Genomic DNA, 25634 nt, shown 5'->3' on the forward strand with positions numbered 1-25634 from the left:
AAATTAGCATATGGTTGCATTATTTGACCTATTTTCTATAAGATGTGTGATTTCCATGTAATTTGATCATAGAATTACGTTTTCATCCTCTGCAAAATTACCCACCACAGCTACGAATACCGTCAAATTACATGAAAATCACACATTTTAAAGAAAATAGTTTGAATAATTCAATTATATGCAAGCTATTACACTAATAACCCAATAGTAACAAACTTAATAGTGTAGTTTGATCCATACCACCAATGATCATAGATAGCGGGCAGGACGAATCGTAGCTGTGGTCCGTAATATTACGGAGGATGAAAACGTAACTTCTCTTGATCAAATTACATGAAAATCACACATTTTAAAGGAAATATTTCAAATAATTCAACTATAAGTCTATTACACTAATAACATAATAGTAAGAAACTTAATAGAGTGAAGTTTGGTCCATACCACCAGTGATAGATAAGATGGCGGGATGGATGTTGATGTTGTTATCCGATAATCCGACCCGATAGAAAAAACTAATTAAAACCACCGATTTCTCAGCTCTACCGTAACACGCTGCCTTTATTTTGGTATTAGAATAATCCGAGATACTAGTAGTTTTGGTTAATTATGGTCAGTTGCACATTCATAAATTTGTTAGCTCATTTTTTATGTTGAAACATATACCAATTTTCGATCTACTGCTGAATGCAGGCCGCCATGTTTAATTTATGTTTTTATTGACTGACATGTAACTGATGATGTGAATGTTTGAAATTTACTACGATCATAGTAAATACACTTGCACAACATTTTTATTAATTACATTTCCCGCGGTATGTAAATTTGGCCGTTTGAATGGCGTGCGCATAAAATGACGCGCTATTGTGCTCGTCATCGACGGTGGCGCCTCTGGTGGTGTTTGACCTACCTATTAAATATGTTTGGTGGAGATGTTGCAGAATGGCCATGGATGATGGAAGGTTGACCAGTGTTTAATAAGATAATAAGATCTGTTCTTAGAAGTCTGCCTTGCACTAAATAAAAGTTGAGGGATTTAACCACTTCACTGCAGGGCACATCGCAAGTCTGGCAGCATTAGCTGCCCGACGTGCCATGTTGCGTCATAATAATCGCATTATTAAGAAATAAAGTCAGTGCTCAATCGTTCGTTCTCTTTCACCCGTGAATTTTGATAACCATAGAAAATATGATGAAGCCAGTTTAGAGAGAATGGAGATTACGTAGGTACGACTACAATAAATATAATCAAGATGCCGATGTTGGCATCATCGCATACCCACTTGCTCCTCATGACGCCTACGTAGGCATCACCGTATGGAAGTGGTTAAGACTATCTGTTTGGTTCAATAGTGTTGCTCTGACTCAAGGAGTCGTAATTTCCTTAAGTAGCTGGTATCCTAGACTGTAATAACAATTTATCATGCCCAGCCTCATGTTGTGGAACCAAATGAAATTAGGTATGTGCACATCCACAAGTGGTGCCACCATCACAGACATAATGTTTACACTGCCATTTCTTGTGACCCTTTTGACTGGCGTACCTTGAGTTTGAACTCTGTTAGTGTTCAACACATACTTGGGAAATTCAAAATGTCCTGTTCTAAAAGTTTAGATCTAGTTCTTTAAAAATTTATGGATTTACACCAATTTTAATGTGAATTTAGATAGTTGCTGCAGCAATTTAGTTTTCCAAGTGGAAATTTAAAGGGAAAAAACATTATATAAACTTTTTATTTTGATATATGTTTTTCAGCTTATTTTTACCCAGAAATGAGCAATTTCAAGATTGTTGTTCATGATGCAGCTGTGCATTTAACTGCAGGAAATAATGCATTTTGGATGATTAGGTTTTGCTGCTAGATGCCATCTAGCAGCAATCCTTCTATTTTTGAAGACTGTAAACTTCTAGAACAGAAAGACATTTGGAATCAACCGGTGCATACAATGAACACTACCAGAGTTCAAACTCAGGAAAACCTAGTTGAATGGGTTGCTCAAAATTTAGGCAGCAAAATTCCAGCTGCGATGTTGCCACTGATGAAATCACATATACCATCTTAATTGTTGCCATGGCAACATGATCGGTGTTAGTAAGAATAGCATAAAAGGAGGGTCTTACATTGTTTTTGACATGCTCAGGTGATTTGTTGACCCATAAAACCTTCATATGCCAAGTTGCATTTAAATTGGACCAGCAGTTTGGATTTTATGGATTATTTTGACAACTCAATCATTGCCATGGAAATGCAAATTTGGTATGCTGCAGATGTTCCACATTGTTTTTGATATGCCCACATGACTTATTGACCCATAAAATCCATGTAAATTTAATTAAAATTGGACCAGTGGTTTAGAGTATATGTATTTCTTTACCAAAATCTTGACAAATTACCACCCTTAATTCTCACCTTTTGTTATAATAAAGTCTAGCCAAAAATTCGGAATAGAATAGTGTGAAAAGCTCTTAGGATCCACCCCAAGAGTTTGTGGGCATTTTCAGCTGCTGTCTCAGTGTGCCTCGTGAAGGTTAGGTCGTGGTTCATGTTCACTTATAGGTCTTTCACAGAGTTACTGGCTTCAGTGGGCATTCAGTTATACTTGTAGGTAGTGTCTGCTTTCAGGTCTTGAAGTGGGCCATAATTTAGGAGTTTGTTGGGTGCTGTTTTGGTATGCAATCTCATTTATGGCGTGATCTAAAAAATTAGGATTTTGCTTTGGTATGCAATCCTAACCTAACCAACCTACCTAACCTAACCTAACACAACACAACATAACACGCATTTTTTTATTTTTTATTTGTTAGGTTATTTATTTTCTTTTTTTTACACCTATTTTAAAAATATTGAGAGCACATACCAAAGCAAAATCCTAAATTTTGAGATCACACCATAAATGAGATCGCCTACCAAAACAGCAGGGAGGTAACCAAAAAGGAAAAGGCATAAAATCATTCCCACCCATTCCATCCCCGAAAACACTCCACACCCCTCCACCCTCCCTCCCATCTTAGCACCTCCTTCTCCTTGTAGCCCCACAGGGGAAATTCCTAAAAATAAAGGCAGTAATCATACTTACTGTTATTTTTACCTATGTGCATTACCTTGCATTTACTTTTGTTAAATTTCATTAGCCACTTTTCAGACCATTGCTGTAATTTATCTAAATCTTCTTGAATATCTAATTGGTTAAAGTTATCATTTGCCATTCCACACAGTTTTGTATCATCAGCAAATTTGGAAACAGTAGATTTTAATCCATGGTCTATATCATTTATATATATACTATGAATAGAACGGAACGGAATGGAACCCTGAGGAACTCCACTTATAACATTTTTCCATCTAGAAGTTTTTCCATTTAAAACAACTCTGTTTTCGACCATTCAACCAATTACTAGTCCAACTTAATAGGCTACCACTTATTCTGTGTAAAGCTAATTTAGTAAGTAGTCTTTCGTGTGGGACGGTATCAAAAGCTTTTGCAAAGTCTAGATATATTAAATCTATATTGTTTCTTTTGTCATAATTCGAGATAACTGTGTTGTAGAATTCGAGTAAGTTAGTCACACAAGAACATTTCCATCAGAAACCATGCTGGCTATCATTTATCAAACAGTTACTTTCTAAATGATGTTCAATAGCATCTCTGATGATAGTTTCCATTATTTTTCCTATGATTGAAGTCAAACTTATAGGCCTATAGTTATTTGGTTTCTTTTTGTCACCTTTTTTTAATATGGGAGTAACATTAGCTAGCTTCCATTCTCTAGGAGTCTAGGGACATCTCCGGATATGATGGATTTCTTGAAAATATATTCTAATGGAACAACAATCTCATTTTTCATTTCCTTTAAGATTCTTGGATGCCAACTGTCAGGCCCTGGTGTTTTATTAACTTTGAGTTTATCTATACACCTTTTAATTTTTTCTTTTGTTATATTTACCATAGTGAGTAAGTCAACCCTAGACTTTTCACAGGTTTCAGTTTACGAATACCGAGCTAAAATAATTGTTTTAAGATATTACACATTCCTTCATTTGAATATTCAAGTTGACCGTCAGCAGATAATAGTGGACCAATGTGATTCCTAACAACCTTTTTATCTCTAATGTAACTATAGAATTCCTTGGGATTCTCTTTGGATTTATCAACGATGTTCATTTCTTGTCTTTTTTAAATCTCTCTGCATTGATACATAACTTTCATAGTCATTAGATGCACCTGAGCACTTATATTTCTTATAAGCCTGTCTCTTTTTAGCAATACTTTTTTCAGTTTCTTTGTCGAGCCACTTTGGGGGACGTCTGTCCTTAAAAGGAATGTAAGTATGAATCATCTTAGTGAGCGTATTTTGAAATATTTCCCACATCTGATCTACAGGTCTTTCGTTTAATTTTGCCTCCCAATCTGTAAGCTGAAGCTCCTGACGTAGTCCTATGAATTGAGCTTTACTGAAATCGGGTATTTTAGAAACACAAGTATCTATTCTAAAAAAAAATAGGAGTTTGATCACTATTTGCAACAGTTTCACCGACTTCTACATCAGTTACCATGCTTTCGCGGCTAGTGATCAATAGATCGAGTAAGTTTCCATATCTTGTGGGCTCTTTTATATGCTGAATTAAGTAATTGTCACCAAGAAAATCAAAGTGACTACCTATATGGCCATGTTCAAGGGTCATCCAATCAATGTCAGTAAAATTGAAATCACCCATTATCAATAAATCAGTTCAATAGAGAAATGATTCCCAAGAGGAGGAATATTACAGACATGCTCACATTCAGGTCACCACCCCACATTGAAACTGTACCAATACAGTATTGGCCCGGTAACAGACTCTAAGTACAGGGTGGTCCAAATGTCATGTTACCCCTACCAATAGAGGTACAAGGAAGTAATACAAAATACATGTCTTGAATTCAGGCTGCTCATAAGTATATGGGCACATGAACGTGTGCATTCAGGCAAGAGCATGAGGGCTGTGCAACATGACTTCACTGAAAGATTTGGCAAACCAGCTCCCCCGAAGATGACAATACTGTGATGTGAACATTTTGTTCCAGTGTTCTTATTTTGTTCTGTTGTTCTTACAGTACAGTAAGTCCTCGTTATACAGCACATATGCATTCCTGAAAACCTTGCTGCAAATTGAAATTACCATATACTGAACCCATTATAACATGTAATAATAGGATATGGCAGACGTACCTTCTCCCTGCTCTTTCCTCTTCAAAACATGAGCGGATACCATATCTATAAATTTTTCTTACTGTAAATAGAATCAAGGGTAGTAATATAGACACGGTAAAGGAAACATGGACTGGAGGTGAAGCTTCACCTCCAGTCCATGTTTCCTTTACCGTGTCTATACAACTTGTTCCCATGGATTTTCAAGGGTAGTAATTACCAAATACCGTAACTATGAATTTACCAGATAAAGAATTACCATATAAGGAGGACTCACTGTAAATAAACTGAATCCAGTATGTGTATTTTGTATTACTATAATACATGTACCTCAATTGGTAGGGGTAACAAGACATTTAGACCACCCTGTTCTATAAGGAACCCTGACACAGAAGACACAGTGCACATTCTACTAAACTGTCCTATATTCACTCACTCCTGAGAGTCCTTGGCCAGGTCATTTATTTGTTGGTGTTGTTTTAGTGCAGATTGATGACCTAAATGCAGTTATAATGGTGTGGTTTGTACTTGATTTGGAAGTGATTTTTTGGTTGAGTTTATGTCTGCAGGAGTCTGGTAGAGTATGGAATTTAGGGGTCTGTCCAGATTTTTTTTTAATTGACTGTTCAGGTGTCCTCTTCTGTCCTTCCTCAACAGACACTCCTCTCTTTTGTAATGCCCCTTTTACCCCCATCCATCCATCTCTTCCTAGGGGTGAATGGAGAAGGGTTGTGTATGGATGATGCTGTGATGCATGAGGGAGAGTGGGTGGAGGATGGGGGTTGAGGAACTATGTATGAGAAATAATTTGATGCAGCCTGAAGGGTCTCCACGTCTTCTACTTTCCTGCATGAGGGGACAGAGAGGGGGGGTCACCAAATTAATGAAGCGGCCTTGCTGTGGATGTGCTGTGTCTTGCGACACTGCTTCTGACCCAGGGCAGTGGACAGGATGCAGGGATGACCCGTCATCCAGGAGGTGGCAAGATGAGAGGGAGGGAGGAGGGTGGAGGGGAGTGGACTATGTAGGGGATGGAATGGGTGGGGGTAGTTTCTATGCCTTTTTCTTTTTGACTACCCCCCCCCGTGTAAGGAGGAAAAAAGCCTTTGGTATATGTATATGTTCATGTGTGCTTTCTATTGACAAATTGTAAGGTGTGGGTGACATTATTGTATGTGTTTAAGTAACATGATTTTATCAATATTATTGTGTAGTGGGTTGCACTTGTGATATGGTGTGAGGGGTAGGAGAGTTTGAGAGATTTTGTGCAGAGCTATGTGCCTATCATTTTTGTGTGCTGTTCTGTGAAACGCATTATAGTTTCTGAGTGTAGATGTTGTATTGGGGTTGTTTTAGTACAGTCACATATTATATGTAATGCTTTATTTTGTATTGCTTATAGGATGTCTGTATTCTTTCTCAATGGATACCATGCTGTATATACCTGTTTATAGTATACAGGAAAGGGTCAATGTTTGTTCGGTCCCATCCTTCTCCAATTTTTATCATGTACAGTTCCAACTCAATCTATATCCTTGGTTCCCAATTATCATATTTAGATTTGAACTCTTGTACTGTTTGAACCAGGGATATATCACCTTATTTGCTATTTCATGTATTTATGCATCTGTATGGAAAACTGTATTTCATTACATCCTTTAGACATGTGGTCTTTCTTAATTTGTTCCCATGACCTCTTAAAGCCCTCACATCTTTTATCTCTCTTCTGTCAATGCAATCTATCCCCTTTAGTGATCTGAATACTGTAATCATATCATCTATTTCTCTTTGATCTTTTAAAGTTGGCAGACCCAGTGCTTTTAATTTTTCTTCATATGGTTTATCTGCCAGGCTGGGGACCAGTTTGGTTCCTGCCCTTTGTTTTCTCTTGATCTTGCTTATATCTTTCATTCTTATGTGGGGACCATACTACTGACACATATTCCAGACTTGGATGGATTAGGGCTTTGATGAGTTTTTTCATCATCTCTTCATCCATATAGTGAAACACCACTTTAATCTTATGCAATAGTCCATACATCTCTCCCACAATCCTCCTGATATGTCTCTCAGATGACAGGTTGTCTCTTGTCAAATCTTTCTCCTCCTTTGCTTTTGTAATGGGTTCACTTCACAAGGAATAGTTAATGGATGCTCCATTTTCCACAAAAGTTGACTGTGAAGTACTTTATCAAATGCCTTCTCTAGGTTGAGGTACACACAGTCCACCCATTCCTCTCTCTCTCTCTCTCTTGCACCACATCAGTCACTCTCAAGTAAAGGCTGAAAAGGTTTGACACACACAACCTTCCAGACCCTCAAGATATTTGGGCCATCAATCTTTCTCATAATTTCAGTATTATGATGGTCAGTGAAACCAGCCTATAATTTAGTGGTGTCTCCTTATTTCCACTTTTGTGAATCGGAACCACATTTGCCCTTTTCCAATCAAGCAGCATAATGCCTTTTTTCAATTAACTTGGAATAAGACTGGATCTTGTCTGGTAGTTGTTCCCTACATTCTTTAAGTATTCAGTTTGAGATCATGTCTGGTCCTGAAGCTTTGGTCACATCCAATGATCCCAAGAGATTGAACACATCCCTCATTTCTACATTTATATAATCTAAACCTGGATTTTTGCTCTCCTTGCTTTCCTATAAAAAAAATTCTCATATGTGAAAACTGGAAACTTTAATCCATTATTTCTGTCTGACCTTAGGCCTCTTCAGAGACCTCACCACCCACTATTAATTTGATGATTACTTCGCAGTCTCATTTTACTACTTATAAACCTGTAAAACCATTTTGGTTCATCTTTGCATTTATCTATTACACCCCTTTCAAAATTGCTTTCTTCCTCCCTCACAGAATTCTTGTATCATCATATTTAGCTTGTTTGTAAGCTTCTTTTGTTTTATTGTTTTTCTCTTCCTCCATTTTCCACAAGCCTCGCCCCTGGACTTTTTTGCAATCTCACACTTTTTGTTAAACCAGTCTTGTTTTTGCTACTTCCACTAGTCTTTGGCGAAGGTTTGTTCACTCTTAGGTTGTCAGTGTCAAGAAAGATTTCCCATTTCCTCCTTATTCCTGTGGCATTCATGAATTCCTCCCAGTTAGCTTATTCAGGGAAGCTTTTTCAACCCAAAGTAATCAGCTTTCCTAAAATTGAGTCTTCCTTGCCATTGTCATTCATTCCTTGGCTCTATTTCCTCATCCTCCAGCTGAAATTCAATTGTTACATTGTCACTTTTTCCTATGGGGCAAAGGTGGAGGCATAATTAAGTGTAGTTTGTATGAATTGATTGTTTACAGTAAGTTTGGATTCAACTAATGCAAGATTATTTTTTTTTATTTTTCAAGGTTTCCCAAGATGTGGAGTTTTGAAGGAGAATATAAACGTTGTCCTCAACAGAGTTTTGGTGGAGCAAGCAGAACTGTAGAGAGAGCGGAGCTTCTTAATAAAGTAAAGGCTGAAAGGGAACAGAGAGAGGTAAGCTTGATAGAGCTAGAATGTGAGTAAACCATTTATGCTTTGTGATGTAGAGAATATTAATAACTTGGAGTAGTAGTTGTAAATTGGACATGATAATGATGATGATTATGATGATTTAGATATCCAAATTATTGTGCACTGGTAGTTTGGTTTTGACAAGACAGAAATAATCAGGATGTACTTTTTTATTCTCTTTTTTTATGGTTGATGTATTGTGCATCATTCTCATGTCAATTTATATTTCTTTGTTTCTTGGAAAGGGTGGTGGATGGGGGTGCAATGGGTGGTAGTGGGTACATGCCTTTTGATTTGGCTATCTCCCTAGTAAGGGGTAAAAAGTCCTTGGTATATAAGTATAGATAGATATTTCTGTTTTAATTTACAGTATTTCCATTAGCTGTTACTAACAAAAACTTTATATTTTATTAAAATCAGAATCAAAGAAGACGTGAGGCTGCATCGCTCAAGCTTCAGGCTGGTGTTAGAGGATGGTTATGTCGTGTTCATGCGAAGAGGAAACTACGCATAGATTGTACAGAGTTGCTTTCATCTACAGATGAATTAACTGAAGAGATTGCCAGGAAAACCATAGGCATATTAGCAAGATTATTTGATGTGAAATTAGATTCTAAAAATTTGGTGGGTATTTCCTTGCATTGGCATTACATGTGAGTTTGGAATAGATGATATCAACTTTAGTGCTAATGAAAATGTGAGAAATAATGAATGTGTTTGTTCTTTCAGCTTGTGTTCTGCCAGCTGTTAGTCAAACAAAATAAAAATATACCTGGATGGATTATTGGCTCCTTCCATCAGTGGTGCTATTTGGCACCGAGACTTGTATATATGGCACTAAGTGTTATTACAGGTAATGGGAAAGTATTTATTAATGAACCTTCTCCATTTTTAAGCATGTATATACACACCCAGAAGAAGATAAGTATAGCTATGGCATGAGACCATTATATTACTGTACTCATTCTTGTCTCGCATTTCTCAAGTAGTTATTTTGTCATCAGATTTGCTATCAGTCTGGTGGAACCTCTCGATCTTTTTTTTTATGAAAACCTATGTTTCAAATAGTTAAGATTTTGTCCATGTCACTGAGGAGTTGTTGGTGTTACTGATGAAGGGTGACCCACAGTTTCAGTGAGTTAGGACACAGGAGTATTAGAAGACAACAGTCGCCCTCTTGGACTTCCACCAGAGACTCTCCTCTTTGCATATGTTGTTTTTATGTATGTATATTGCCAGTGTTGTGCAGTCCATAAACAGATGTTTGTGTTTCTATGTCATCTGCTGAAAGTAGTAAATGGAGGGGAATAGTCATCAATTGTCAGCTCTCCTTAGATGAAAGGGTAGAGGAAACACTAAAGTTGGCAGTGGTCATAGGCCTGGTCTGGAGACCAATGCCATATCCATGGTACTGTACCTAGATAGAGCTGAGGGTTTGACACTTGGCAGCAAGGCGAGTTTCTCTGTCATCCATCTTGCTGGACCACAACTAGCATGTACAGTCACAAGCAAAAGTTTTGACTCGCCCAGTTTTTCTTGATACAAAATTTAAATTCTTTGTCAGCAACTTTTTTATGTTATTTTATCTGTTATAGAAAATTATCTAACTGTAAGATAAACACCACTTAAGAAAATATATCACATACACCTAGGTCACTTATCCAACACTCACCAACTGCCTCATGTGTGGAAATTTGGGTCCAGGAGAGAAACCCACTTCATGAATTGGTGGTGTTTTATGTCCTGGGCCAGTTCCTGAAGTGAGTTTATGTCCTGGGCCCATTTGTCAGTACAAGTGGCAGTTGGCAAATGTTGGAAAGGGACTTAGGTGTACTCAAGGGAAAAAATAAATAAATAAATATATATATATATATATATATATATATATATATATATATATATATATATATATATATATATATATATATATATATATATATATATATATATATATATATATATATATATATATATATATATATATATATATATATATATATATATATATATATATATATATATGTGAGAATGTAGTGTGGCTCAAAATTTCTGCTTGTGATTGTACCTGTCAATAATCCTTTCCCTCAAATTCACCCCAGCAGAAGCTCTAATAAAGCCCCAGTCACATTATCACAACTCAAGTGAGTTTATTTTAGTAGAAACAACTTTGTTTACAATTATTCATTTTTTGAATCTCCAAATGTGTCATATGTTGAGAAGTTGAATGACAACTTAAAAGTAGTTAAACCTGTATGAATATTAGACCACATTGTTGAATTGTCCATAGTGAAGTCTAGAATACTGTAGGTGAAGTCGTCATGCAGCTTTTCTAATTCACAATATTTGATGAGAATTGTGGTAGTGTAACTGAGGCTTGACAAAAAAAAAATTGTACTGTCACACCTACATTCAGATCACCACCTTGCATTGAAACTATACTTTAAAAATTGGCTCGGGAATGGACAATGCCCTACATGCAACCACTACACAAAAGACACAATTTGTACTACAATGTCCTACTCTCACTCCATGCTCCTCTAAAAAATTGTGTCATTGAGTGACTTATGGGCTAAATGGGTTGCTGTGGTTAGTTTTATGAAGGACAGCGGGTCTCCTGCAAGAGAAAACCAGTGCAACAGATTGGTTAATTGATATGAATTAAAGCTGACATTATAATCTGAGAAAATTAGGGACAGCTGATGTATTCATAGGTGAAATTACTTCTTGGCTGTAATATTTGTTCCCAAATCTTACTTTTCAGATGATATCAATACTCCGTATGCATCACCCTTGAGACTTATAGAAATTTTGACTAATCCAGAATGTTGGGTAGAGCAACTTAAGCCAGCTGATTTGCAAGTTTATTGTAACAAGATGTTTACTTATTTACTTGGAGGAGGTGAGTAGTTGTTGGATCTCCCACCATGGATCTTGTACAAGAGAGACCTTGAGGCAATGAATTGACTGATGGTTACAATACAGTATATCATATTTCATGGAAAAAAATATTGTGTAATAAACTTGAAAGGTTTTGTGTCCGTCAACCTAAGTTCTATGGTGTTTTATTATTATTATTATTATTATTATTATTATTATTGTTATTTATTTACTTATCTTTTCTTATGTTTCAGATTATTTTGAAATGTTGGTCAAACTCCTCATTCACCATTTGCCAGAAATTTATGATGCTTCTCCGCACCCACCCATTCCAATGGCAGGGGCATTACTTAATCTCATTGTGAAGCCCCTCATCATAGCTGCCAAAGAAAAAGAACAAACTCTGAGGTTTGTTAATATTCATTAATGATTGAGTTGACTTGTTTTGTAAAGAGACAAAAGAAGGAAAGGAAAGAAAATTGCTAAAGGCATATTTATTTTAACATTAATTCTAAATGTTTCACACAAAAAAATATTTAGAAATACTTCCATTTAGCCAAATATAAAGTAGAATTAATGGCATAGTACCACCTACCATATTAGGGGAATACCTGCTTCAGTTCAATTTTATGTCCCATCATACATACCAAATGCTTACTGAGTCGTACAAGTTCTGATAGATTTAGGCTGTATTCAATGTGAGGTGCAATAATTACTGAGGAGGTGGTGTACAAATGAATGTACATGTTGGTTGCATGTGAGACCTAGGATCTTCTCATACTTGGAGACTGTTGCCCATTGCCAGCTGTAGTTCTCCAGTTGATGAAACTTGAGGTAAAAACACTTGGATACAATTATACAAGAAGAGATGCCATGGGGATGAATGAAATAGCTTGGTGCCAACCAATTGGTATGAAAGGGAGTAATTAAACAATTAAATCAAGAAGTATTCATGTAGTGTCAATATTACAGTTTCATTCTTCTCCTTTTCAGCACACTGGCAACCTTGAAGTTATGTTTACATGTTTTAGGTAAATTACATCACAGCCAGGTACGAAATTTTATCATTCCTGCTCTAGCCAGTCCTCCCCACAATTGCTATGTTCCCATTGAGATTGTAGTCAAAGTTATTGCTGAAGATTCAAGAATCAAGGAAGGACCTTCAACTCCGCCCCCACCAGCACTTCTACATTCTTTGTTGAAATTGATGAACCCAAGAGTTGGAGATAATAAAGGTTTGTTATATAAAAATGTGTATATGTATATGTACAAGGGGTGAAAGTGGCAGCAGACTGGAAGTAAGCATTAAGGGAGAGCAACTGGAGGAGGTGGATAGTTTTGGATACTTGGGTGCAAGTGTGGCAGGAAAGAGTGGAGGTGGAGGTAGAATGTAGATTGAGAGAAGCGAGTAAATGCCTTGGTGGATTAAAAAGTGTAATGAGGAATAGACATTTGGGAATGGATGCTAAGAGGAGACTGTATGAAGGAGTGATTGTGCCAACAGCACTGTATGAAGCAGAAACATGGAACATAAGAGAGAAGGAGTTTGAATATGTTTGAGATGAGGTGTCTGAGAAGTATGATGGGGGTTACTAGGCTGGATAGAGTGAGAAATGAGGAGGTAAGGAGGAGAACAAGGGTGGAAAGGGGGTTGGGAGATAGGGTTGATGAAAGAGTATTGGGATGGTTTGGACACATAGAAAGAATGAGTGAGGAAAGACTAGTAAAAGAGGTATGGAAGGCAGATGTGGAGGGAGTGAACATGAGGGGGTGTCCTAGGATGAGATGGATGGATGAGGTGAAGGGGGCTTTGGGGAAGAGGCGAATGTCTATTGAGGAAGGATGGGAGAGGATAGAAGACAGGGGTGAATGGAGAATGGTTGTATATGGATGATGCTGTGATGCATGAGGTGGAATGGGTGGGGGGATGGGGAGTGAGGTAGTATGTGTGAGCAAAATTTGACACAGCCCGAAGGGATTTCTCCCCGTCTTCTCCTTATCTGCATTGGGGAGACAGAGAGGGGGGGTCGCCAATTTAATGAATCGGCCTTGCTGTGGATGTGCTGTGTCTTGTGACACTGCTTCTGACCCAGGGCAGTGGACAAGGTGCAGGGATGACCTGTCATCCAGGAGGTGCTAAGATAAGAGGGAGGGTGGAGTGTATTTAGGGATGGAATGGGTGGGAATGGTTTTATGCCTTTTCTTTTTGGCTACCTCCCTTGTAAGGGGGAAAAAGCCTTTGTATATGTATGTATGTGTATATGTAAATCTCTTACTAAGCCTTTTTCCATTGTTGACTTTGGCCACAATTAGCAATGCTTATGACCTACTATCAGGATTACATATGATTTATATTTTTTGTTTCATGATTTCATGTGTGTTTTTCTATTTTATTTCAGACTTCACTGAAGGACAATCTGTTGCTAATTACTTAAAGGCTGTGACTCAGTTATTGAAAGGTACCACACCCTACTTGACTAAGATCAACACAGACCAGGATGACGATTCTAGTGATGATGAAGCAATGGACACTTCAGAGCCTAAGGACCCAGTTTTACAAATGGTAGGATTAAAGATCAAAAATATTATTTGGACCTCTACTCTTGTCCAATCTATATAGGAAAAAATATGTTACTAGTATTACTGCTATTACAACTGCTTCTGACCCAGGGCAGTGGACAAGGTGCAGGGATGACCCATCATTCAGGAGGTGCTAAGATAAGAGGGAGGGTGGAGGGGTGTGGAGTGTATTCAGGGGTGAAATGGGTAGGATTGATTTTGTGCCTTTTTCTTTTTGGCTACCCCCCCTTGTAAGGGGGAAAAAGCCTTGGTATATGTATGTATGTATGTACAACTACTACTATTACTACAATTACTATTACTTTATTATTACTTATTATTACTATTTATATATAGTATATTACATGTGATATACTATCATATGTCAGGGTAATGGGCAGGGGATTGGAGATGGTTAAAGAAAATGGAGAAAAGTAGGAGTTAAGCCAGTTGTTGTTTGCTGATGACACTGCACTTGTGGCAGGATCAGAGGGGGGATTAAGGGAGTTAGTGGCAAAGTTTGGAAGGGTATCCGAGAGGAGAAAGTTGAAGAGAAATGTGGGTAAAAGTAAGGTGATGAGATGTACAAGAGGAGATGATAGCAGCAGTTTGGATGTTAGTCATAAAGGAGAGAGGCTGGAGGAAGTAGATAGCTTTAGGTACTTGGGGTTGCATGTGGCAGGAAAGGAAGGAGTGGATGTGGAGGTAGGTTGTAGGTTGAAAAAAGCAAGAAAGTGTCTTGGGAGATTCAAATGTGTAATGAGAAATAGACAGTTGGTAATGGATGGTAAAAGGAGATTGTATGAAGGAGTGATTGTGTCGACAGCACTGTATGAGGCAGAGACATGTAACATAAGAGAGGACCACAACTAGCATGTACAGTCACAAGCAGAAGTTTTGACTTGCCCAAATATTCATATGTCAAAGAAGGCCAATTGTCCCTGTGTCCAGAACCCTCTTGTGTTGACATCAACTCTCACTTCATCTGATGTGTTGGAGGTGTGGTACCTGAAGTTCTCTCCTAGGGGGAGTAGTGTTGGTTTGATGGTCACATCCTTGCAAAACTCCTGAAGCATTTGCGCAGTGATATCACTTATCTTGATATTTTCACGGAAATCAATCCACCCTGCATGCATATCATTGCATGGTTTGAATCAAACTGTGTACCATAGGAACATCCGTTAGGTAGCCCACCCAATGACCATCCATACCTTTTCATATGATTTGATAGCTGATCCAATAAGATACGAAGCTCCTCCATCTACCTCACTTCCCTGCCCTTTGATATGTTTCTTCTAATTTCCCTAATTTCATTCACATTGGTTTCATTCTGTTGATCTTATGACATGATGTGTGTCAGGGAGGATGTGAGTGTCAGAGAGTTTTGATGTTCTGTGATTGCAAGGGTAATCAGGTTTGAAATGCCTAACCCTCCCATTCTTGGTAGGAGTTCAGTTAGTTGTCTTTCCTGTTGGTTTAGTATTCATCTGTTGGTAATGACCAGAATTAGTTCACTTCTGATGGTTTCTTCAATAGGACTTAATAATTCGGTGATGTTCAGTACCATCCTTAATATGTAATTCCACTTGTGTTTAGCACCATATATGAATGCAATGTATGCCATGTGCAGTTCAGTATTTGCAAATTTGGCTAGTTACCTAACCTCTGTCACCCATTCATTGACTTTGTCATTAATATTTTGCTTTTTAAAGGATTCAGAACCGATCACTGTGCCAAAATTACTACTACTACTACTTCTACTGCCAATTCTACTACTACTACTTCTACTACTCTACTATTACTACTACTACTACAACTACTACTACAATTATTACTACTATTACTATTATAATTAGTACTTTAACATTTGATACTGCTTTTACAATTGCCACTACTGTTATTGTAACTGCTGCTATTGCTACTGCTACTAATATGGCTATTGCTACTGCCACTAATATGACTGTTGCCACTGCTACTAATAGCTATTGCATCCTATTGCTAATATGGGTGTTGCTACTGCTACTAACATGATGGCTATTGCTACTGTTACTGTGACAACAACATTTATTTTTTTCTCTACAGTTAGCAGAAGAGTGCATTGACATCTTGAACACGACAGAACACGTAAGTTGGCTTCTTTCTTGCCTTGAGGACCGAGAAACTCCTGAGGTTGTTCTGCACTTCAGCAAACTAACTCACCTTCTCCTTATGGCTCCCTCTCTACATCTTCACATGTGCAGGTTTGTTCCCATTTTCACCATATAGTTTCATCTTTCTGTGCTTAAATGGTTGTATCATATCACCCCCACCTTACTCTAGCTTCCCAGATTATCTATAGAGTTAATTATTTTTGTGTATTTTTTCTGTTAAAATAACTTAATTTGTTGTTTTCAGGTTACTGTACAGTATAGTTGCTAGACGACAGTTGTTAAGAACAATGTGGGCAGTGTTAACAAGTCTACAACAGGGATGTGTTACTCCAGGTTCCCCTCCTGTATTTGGTAAGCTCATTGTGATGACTTGTGTTTCTTTAAAAACCTTGATAGAAATAATCACGAGGTCATTGAAACCACTGTGCAAGATTTTTGTTTTGGCTTCAATTGATAATTTGTATTTCACCAACAGGAAGCTTTGACAGAGTACCCCTTCTTCAGGTTATGGCAAGGGGAACGCCTCTTACTCTTCAAGAACGAGATACTTTGGTTCCTCTTTTGACCACTTTCTGCTCAACACTCACATCAGTTTTATCCATCTTACATGATTCAGAGTTCATAGAAGATCATGGTAAGCAAGAATGTGTGAGACATATTTTTACCATATGATTTTACTAAGCACTGTGGTGGGAGACCGGGATGACCCTTCATCTATGGATGCTGAAATGAGAAGGGTGTTAAATGGAATTTTAATGTGTATGTAGTGGAAGTGTACTTTGACTTGACCACTCTTATGTGATTGAGTGTTGCCTCAAGTATCACTGGCTGGAAACCCACAGCCTCACAGCATCTGGCAGCTTTCCTTGGGCCCTGCCATAGATCTCTCTAGGAATAAGCTTTAAATCAATGTCTGTGTGGGACTTTGTGTCATCAGCAAAAAGTAATTTAGTAGGAGGAGGGGAACAATCACTAATTGTTAGTTCTCCTTGTGTTAAAGCTGGAGGAAACAGAGTCAAAGATGATCAAGAGATCAATCAATCCATTATCCCAGGTCACTCTTGCAAGAGACCCATAGCTCTCAGGTAACCAGCATCATCCGTAAATGTTTGCCCACAAGTTGCTCGTAGAAGAGATATTGTGTTGTCTGGGATAGGCCAGAGTGGGACAGTGTAAGATGAGGAGTTCAGTGTCATCTGTGTGGCGATTGCATGTGGGCCAGTTTGCATCTGGGGCTGGGCCTATTCTATGTTAGTATTGTTTTGAAACTGGATGGTGATGAAGAGAGATTTAGGGGCCAGTCTGAAGACCGAGTGTCAGGGCTGCACCCTCAAATGAAAGTGAGGAAGTTGACAGAGTTTACTGGTTTCTGTGAGGCTGTGTCCACTTTGTGGAACTTGAGGCAACAATTGTTGTCATGTTACTTCTATGTTCAGGAGGAACCAATATAAGAGGAAGGGAGGGGGATGAGTGGGAGTGGAGTATGTGGGGATAGAATGGGTGATTTTTTTTTTTTTTTTTTTTTTTTTTTTCTCCTCCTCTCTTGTAAGGGGGAAATAACCATTGGTATATGTATATATGTGCTTCTATGTTAATTTTACAGAAGGATAATCTACAAATGTCTGTTGCAGATAATCTCACTCAAAAGAAGGGTTATGGCAGTAGATCAAAACTGTTCCCATTTTCTGTGGAAGAAGTAGTACAGATGTCTGCAGCCTTGAAGGATGTTTGTGTGGGACTGGTGGAGTTAGCTCATCCAGATGTTCGTATGTCAGCAGCCATTGATGTCGCATACAAGGATGTTTGGACACATTGTTTCAAAGTAAGGCTTACAATGTGTCATTCATGATAAGTACCTATACATGGATATTGAGGAGGTTGATGTATGAGTGATCTTGTGTTATTTAGGGTATTTTTTGCTCTTTGTGAAATATTTGTAAGTAAATTATATTCATACCCCATATATCTCTAAACATTCATACTGTTTTTTTTTTTTTTTTTTTTTTCCCAAGTGATATGTGTGTGCCCTTGATCTACCTCTCATATAGACACATAGAAATAGGAATCCAGGCTTAATGTGAGGGTATGGTCTTGCATTATCCATCCATTGCCCAGGTTCTCTTGCAGTAGATCTGTGGCCCCCAGGAAATCAGCCACAGCTACCAGTTCACCCCATAAGTCACTCATCGAAAAGATTTTGTGGAGCTGTATGGAATAAGTTTAGGATAATGTAAGATAAAATCAACCTATCTATAGGCTTCTTCCCCACTTACAAAGGAGGTACCCAGCTAAGATATGTGCCCACCTCCACTCATCCTATTCCTACCCATCAAATCATCATATCATTTTCCTTTTATGTAGGGAACCAGGCTGTGGATGCATAGGTTAGAGGCATAGCCTTGGGAGACATATCACATCTGTCTATTTATCTATATACTAAGGGCCTCATCCCCCTATATGGGAAGTAGCCAGTCAAGGCACACACCCACTCCACTCATTCCACTCACATCCACCCATTGTTTCCCACTTATCACATAGAATGTGATCTACATATTCCATAGAATGGTAAATACTAATTGAATGGATATGCTCTAATTGGTCCTTGATTTTGTTGGTGTTGCCAGGTGTGTGTTGGTGCCCTTCGTCAACTCCATTTGCGGGACACAAGAAGGCACTTCTGTCCAGAAGGGCACTGGATTAGTCATCGGATTGCCCTGCCCCCAAATAAGTGTACGACACCATTTGTCTCAAGAGAAAGATTCAGGCGGAGAAGATTTAGACCTGTCAGATGGATGACACGGCAAGACTTAGGTGAGATTCTGAGTCATTTGGTTTAGAAAGTAATCATATATAGAAATATGGGAGCTTTTATAATGATGCAGTTTTAGTACAAACAGAAAATGTGTTTGCCTTTATTATTTTAGGAAAATATACAAACTGCACGCCAAAGGGCTCCTCCATCCATATAAGAGGGATGGCTGACTTAAAGTATACACTCACTCCATACTCACATCACACCCATCAAAACCCACTCATTGCACCTCCCATCTCAGCATCTTGTGTAAGAAGGGTCATCCCTGTCCCCCATCACACTGCTTGGGTTAAAGACTGCAGGTAGACACAGTATCTCCATAGCAGAGCCCAACATTTGGAGCTAGTTTAGCCTGCCCCCTCATCCTCAACTTAAAAAATTCATGAAGAAGACGAGAATATCACTTTGGGCTGGAATGAATAATTTCTTCATCCATTCAGTCTCTCCATTCACTCCTGTCTGTTGCACTTTCTCGTCCATGTTCATAAAACATTCCTCAAAGGATTACAAAGGCGGAGCATACTGACAGGAGACCTTTTGGTCCATAACTAGGTCGAATGCAAAAAAAAATATACATATACCAAAGGCTTTTTCCCCCTTTTGAAAATGATAAATATAATAAGATTAAATAAATAAAATAAGAATTATAATAATATAAACAATAATAAATAAAATAAATAAATGCATAGGTATAGTGAAATAATAAACAAACAGGTAAATAGTAAATAATAATAAATTGACAGATAAATAATAATAGATGAAAATCAAGCAAATAATAAACAAACAGACAAATAATTACAAACAAACAAATAATATAAAATAAATGGCAGTCATTACAGCATCTTGCTTAGATGTTTATCTAAAAGAATTTTAAAGCTTCAAACTGAACTACATTGCACTGCCTTTGCAGGAAGTCTATTCCATTCATTAACTACACAGTTGGCAAAGTTGTTTCTACCCACTTCCAAATTAAATCTATTTCGTGACATTTTGAGACCATTATTTCTTGTTGAATTCTCATTCAGTGTAAAAATTTTGTCACTTCTGATGTTGTCAATCCCCTTTAGAATCTTAAACACCTGTAACAAGTCAAGTCTACACTTTTTTAGGAAAAACAGGTTCATATGTTTTAGTCGATTTTCGTATGATTTATTTTTTATATTTGAAATGTCTGAATGAATGTCTGAAAAAGGGAGGTACCGTGATGGTGGACTGGTTGGTGAGGTTATTTAATGTTTGCTGGAGAGAGGGTAGAGTACCGGAGGACTGGAGGAGTGCCTGTATAGTTCCTCTTTACAAGGGAAAAGGGGACAAGTGTGAGTGTAGTAGTTTCAGAGGGATTAGCTTGTTAAGTGTAGTTGGGAAGGCTTATGGGAGGATCTTGATTGAGAGGATTAGGAGAGGAACAGAAGGAGTAATTGGTGAGGAACAGTGTGGATTTAGGACAGGTAGAGGTTGTGTAGATCAGATCTTTGTGGTAAGACAGATATGTGAGAAAGCTATAGGAAAGGGGAAGGATGTTTTTTAGGCTTTTATGGATCTGGAAAAGGCTTATGATAGGGTAGACAGAAAGGCACTGTGGTAGGTTATGCAGATATACGGGATAGGAGGAAAGCTTTTGGGAACTGTCAAGAGTTTTTATGAGAGTAGTAGAGCTTGTGTCAGGATTGGAAATGGAGAGAGTGAGTGGTTCGAGGTAAAGGTGGGACTTCGTCAAGGATGCGTTATGTTGCCCTGGCTGTTCAACTTATACATGGATGGGGTGGTGCGAGAGGTGAATGCAAGGGTAGTGGGAAAGGGATTGGAGATGGTTAAAGAAAATGGAGAAAAGTGGGAGGTGAGCCAGCTGTTGTTTGCGGACGACACTGCGCTTGTGGCAGGATCGGAGGAGGGATTGAGGAAGTTGGTAGCAGAGTTTGGTAGAGTATGTGATAGAAGAAAGCTAAAGATAAATGTGGGTAAATGTAAGGTGATGAGATGTACAAGGGGTGAAAGTGGCAGTAGACTGGAAGTGAGCATTAAGGGAGAGCGACTGGAGGAAGTGGATAGTTTTAGATACTTGGGTGCAAATGTGGCAGGAAAAGGTGGAGTGAAGGTGGAGGTAGAATGTAGATTGAGAGAAGCGAGTAAATGCCTTGGTGGATTAAAGAGTGTAATGAGAAATAGACATTTGGGAATGGATGCGAAGAGGAGACTGCATGAAGGAGTGATTGTGCCAACAGCACTCTATGGAGCAGAAACATGGAACATAAGAGAAGAAGAGAGAAGGAGTTTGAATGTGTTTGAGATGAAGTGTCTCAGAAGTATGGTGGGGGTTACTAGGCTAGATAGAGTGAGAAATGAGGAGGAGAACAGGGGTGGAAAAGGAGCTGGGAGATAGGGTTGATGAAAGAATATTAGGATGGTTTGGACACATGGAAAGAATGAGTGAAGAAAGACTAGTAAAAGATGTATGGAAGGCAGATGTGGAGGGAGTGAACATGAGGGGACGTCCTAGGATGAGGTGGATGGATGGGGTGAAGGGGGCTTTGGGGAAAAGAGGAATGTCTGTTGAGGAAGGACGGGAGAGGACGGAAGACGGGTGAATGGAGAATGGTTGTATATGGATGATGTTGTGACTGCATGAGGAGGAATGGCCTGGGGGGTGGGGGGTGAGGTAGTATGTGTGAGCAAAATTTGACGCAGCCCAAAGGGATTTCTCCCCGTCCTCTCCTTTTATGCAAGGGGGGACGGAGAGGGGGGGTCGCCGATTTAATGAAGCGGCTTTGCTGTGGATGTGCTGTGTCTTGCGACACTGCTTCTGACCCAGGGCAGTGGGCAAGGTGCAGGGATGACCCGTCATCCAGGAGGTGCTCAGATAAGAGGGAGGGTGGGAGGGGTGTGGAGTGTATTTAGGGATGAAATGGGTGGGAGTGATTTTATGCCTTTTCCTTTTTGGCTACCTCCCTTGTAAGGGGGAAAAAGCCTTGGTATATGTATGTATGTATGTATTTGAAATAAGTTTTGTGGCTCGCCATTGTACTTTTTCCAATCTGTCAATGTCTTTAATGAGATTCAGTGACCATACGGAAACCGCATATTCCAAATGTGGACGAACTAATGATTTATATAGCTTGTTAATGAGAGATGGACTTTTGAAGTCAAAGGATTGTGCAATCAGTCCTAGAATCTTATTTGCTTTCTCAGAGGCTGAAATACACTGCTTAGATAATATGAGATCATTACTGATAATTACCCCATGATCCTTCTCACTATCCACTTTTGTTAATAAATTTCCTAATAACTTGTAATCATACTTACTGTTATTTTTACCTATGTGCATAACCTTGCATTTACTTATGTTAAATTTCATTAGCCAGAAACATGGATCATAAGAGAGGAAGAGAGAAGGAGTTTGAATGTGTTTGAGATGAGGTGTCTGAGAAGTATGATAGGGGTTACTAGGCTGGATAGAGTGAGAAATGAGGAGGTGAGGAGGAGAACAGGGGTGGAAAGGGAGTTGGGAGATAGGGTGGATGAAAGAGTATTGAGATGGTTTTGGACACATGGAAAGAATGAGTGAAGAAAGACTAGTAAAAGAGGTATGGAAGGCAGATGTGGAGGGAGTGAACATGAGGGGGTGACCTAGGATGAGATGGATGGATGGGGTGAAAGGGGCTCTGGGGAAGAGGGGAATGTCTGTTGAGGAAGGACGGGAGAGGACAGAAGACGGGTGAATGGAGAATGGTTGTATATGGATGATATTGTTAACAAATTTCCAAATAACTTGTAATCATACTGTTATTTTTACCTATGTGCATAACCTTGCATTTACTTATGTTAAATTTCATTAGCCAGAAACATGGAACATAAGAGAGGAAAAGAGAAGGAGTTTGAATGTGTTTGAGATGAGGTGTCTGAGAAGTATGATAGGGGTTACTAGGCTGGATAGAGTGAGAAATGAGGAGGTGAGGAGGAGAACAGGGGTGGAAAGGGAGTTGGGAGATAGGGTGGATGAAAGAGTATTGAGATGGTTTGGACACATGGAAAGAATGAGTGAAGAAAGACTAGTAAAAGATGTATGGAAGGCAGATGTGGAGGGAGTGAACATGAGGGGGTGACCTAGGATGAGATGGATGGATGGGGTGAAAGGGGCTCTGGGGAAGAGGGGAATGTCTGTTGAGGAAGGACGGGAGAGGACAGAAGACGGGTGAATGGAGAATGGTTGTATATGGATGATATTGTTAACAAATTTCCAAATAACTTGTAATCATACTGTTATTTTTACCTATGTGCATAACCTTGCATTTACTTATGTTAAATTTCATTAGCCAGAAACATGGAACATAAGAGAGGAAGAGAGAAGGAGTTTGAATGTGTTTGAGATGAGGTGTCTGAGAAGTATGATAGGGGTTACTAGGCTGGATAGAGTGAGAAATGAGGAGGTGAGGAGGAGAACAGGGGTGGAAAGGGAGTTGGGAGATAGGGTGGATGGAAGAGTATTGAGATGGTTTGGACACATGGAAAGAGTGAGTGAAGAAAGACTAGTAAAAGATGTATGGAAGGCAGATGTGGAGGGAGTGAACATGAGGGGGTGACCTAGGATGAGATGGATGGATGGGGTGAAAGGGGCTCTGGGGAAGAGGGGAATGTCTGTTGAGGAAGGACGGGAGAGGACAGAAGACGGGTGAATGGAGAATGGTTGTATATGGATGATATTGTTAACAAATTTCCAAATAACTTGTAAGCATACTGTTATTTTTACCTATGTGCATAACCTTGCATTTACTTATGTTAAATTTCATTAGCCAGAAACATGGAACATAAGAGAGGAAGAGAGAAGGAGTTTGAATGTGTTTGAGATGAGGTGTCTGAGAAGTATGATAGGGGTTACTAGGCTGGATAGAGTGAGAAATGAGGAGGTGAGGAGGAGAACAGGGGTGGAAAGGGAGTTGTTGTTGTTGTTGTTGTCATTCCCTAGACTGTCTGTCCGAGCAGTCCCGTCTCCCCAAGGAATGCCATAGCCGAAACTGGGTTTTCCCACAAATCCTTTATAGAGCGTATGTTGTGTTGTTTGCATGCATGATTGTGTATAATGCAGTCTTTCATTATGTGTTGTATGGTATGGGGTGAAGTGTTACATCCTGGGCAGCTGTTCACAACGCGGTCATCCAGCCTCTTCTGGTAGCTTAGAAGTGCTGGGTGGTGACCGCACCGCAGTCTGGCCAAGTGGACTCTGTCCTTTCGTGGGAGAGAGGATTCAGAAGGGTGGATATCAGGGGGTCTGGCATGCAGCAGTGTGTTGTCTTTCAGTGTGTTAATGGAGCGGTAAGTGATATAATTATGAATATGTTTCCGGAGGCTGGTATTTGGTGGTTGTGGAGGAAGAGAAGAGAGTATCTGTGCGTGATAAAGGTCTTTGGGTGTTGTTTTAATGTTTTCTCATCTCGAGGTGGTCCTTGACTTTGAGGACTTTTGTTTCATGGTGTAAATGGTCTGTAGGTGTTGTATTTGTGCAGCCTGTAATTGTTTTTAGGGCTTTGTTTTGTATGATTTGAAGGGTGTTGTGGTGTGTCTCACTGAGATTAGGAGCCCATGCAGGACTCGCATAATTCAACACTGAGCATATGCATTGTTTGTATATTGTTATATTAGTTTCTTTGTTTTGTCCAAATGTTGTTCCAGTGATTGACTTAAGTGCGTTAAGTCTAGGTGTGCATTTGTTTTTTATGTTTGTGAGGTGTTGGAAAGACCAAGAATTTTTGGTGTGTTTGTGTGTGGTATTAGAGTGTTGTTGATGTAGAGATGAGGTATGTATTTGTGTTCTTTTGTCCAGTTGGTGAGAAGTGTTGCTGTAGATTTGGTTGGAGCTATTTTGAGTCTGTTTGTGATGAACCATGTGTTGAGTGTGTCAAGGTATGGCTGGATTATTTCTGCAGCTTTGTCTGTGTTACGATGTGTGCATGTGATTGTTATGTCGTCTGCGTAGGAAGAGATTTGTATTTCTGAGGTGTCTGGCGTGGGTAAGTCATGCATGTATAGATTAAATAGTGTGGGGGATAGAACCGAGCCCTGTGGTACTCCATTCTTAATGTTTCTGATGTGCGATGATTGGCCATTATATGACACGTAAGCATTCCTACCTGCCAGGGGTGCCACCTGCGTAGAGCCGGTGGCCAGGGGTAGTTGCTGCCGGTTGGCCCCCAACTCTTGGGGTTGGGGGGTGGTCCCACGACGTAGACGCTGCAGCTCCAGGACCTGGAAAGGGAGTTGGGAGATAGGGTGGATGAAAGAGTATTGAGATGGTTTGGACACATGGAAAGAATGAGTGAAGAAAGACTAGTAAAAGATGTATGGAAGGCAGATGTGGAGGGTGTGAACATGAGGGGGTGACCTAGGATGAGATGGATGGATGGGGTGAAAGGGGCTCTGGGGAAGAGGGGAATGTCTGTTGAGGAAGGACGGGAGAGGACAGAAGACGGGTGAATGGAGAATGGTTGCATATGGATGATATTGTGATGCATGAGGTGGGATGGGTGGGGGGATGGGGGTGAGGTAGT

General features: G+C 39.2%; 1 protein-coding gene across 3 annotated transcripts in view; it reads left to right on the forward strand.

The window, feature by feature from the left end:
* The window catches only part of LOC143027075 (ubiquitin-protein ligase E3C), a 36090-nt gene that overhangs the window by 781 nt on the left and 9675 nt on the right, over positions 1-25634 (forward strand). For 2 of the 3 annotated variants that reach the window (XM_076188006.1, XM_076188005.1), the window contains exons 2-13: positions 8550-8679; positions 9118-9321; positions 9427-9550; positions 11459-11596; positions 11829-11982; positions 12568-12809; positions 13974-14137; positions 16216-16373; positions 16528-16634; positions 16759-16917; positions 17915-18105; positions 18908-19094. In XM_076188006.1, coding sequence (XP_076044121.1) covers positions 8560-8679; positions 9118-9321; positions 9427-9550; positions 11459-11596; positions 11829-11982; positions 12568-12809; positions 13974-14137; positions 16216-16373; positions 16528-16634; positions 16759-16917; positions 17915-18105; positions 18908-19094 — 1948 coding nt within the window. In that variant the 5' untranslated portion in view covers positions 8550-8559. Of the gene's footprint in view, positions 1-4560; positions 4583-8549; positions 8680-9117; positions 9322-9426; positions 9551-11458; positions 11597-11828; positions 11983-12567; positions 12810-13973; positions 14138-16215; positions 16374-16527; positions 16635-16758; positions 16918-17914; positions 18106-18907; positions 19095-25634 lie in introns of those variants that run through there. The other variant, XM_076188007.1, reaches the window with a different exon arrangement.

The sequence above is a fragment of the Oratosquilla oratoria genome, chromosome 7, assembly GCF_046742065.1.
Source record: "Oratosquilla oratoria isolate Oo_2021 chromosome 7, ASM4674206v1, whole genome shotgun sequence".
NCBI lineage: Eukaryota > Metazoa > Arthropoda > Malacostraca > Stomatopoda > Squillidae > Oratosquilla > Oratosquilla oratoria.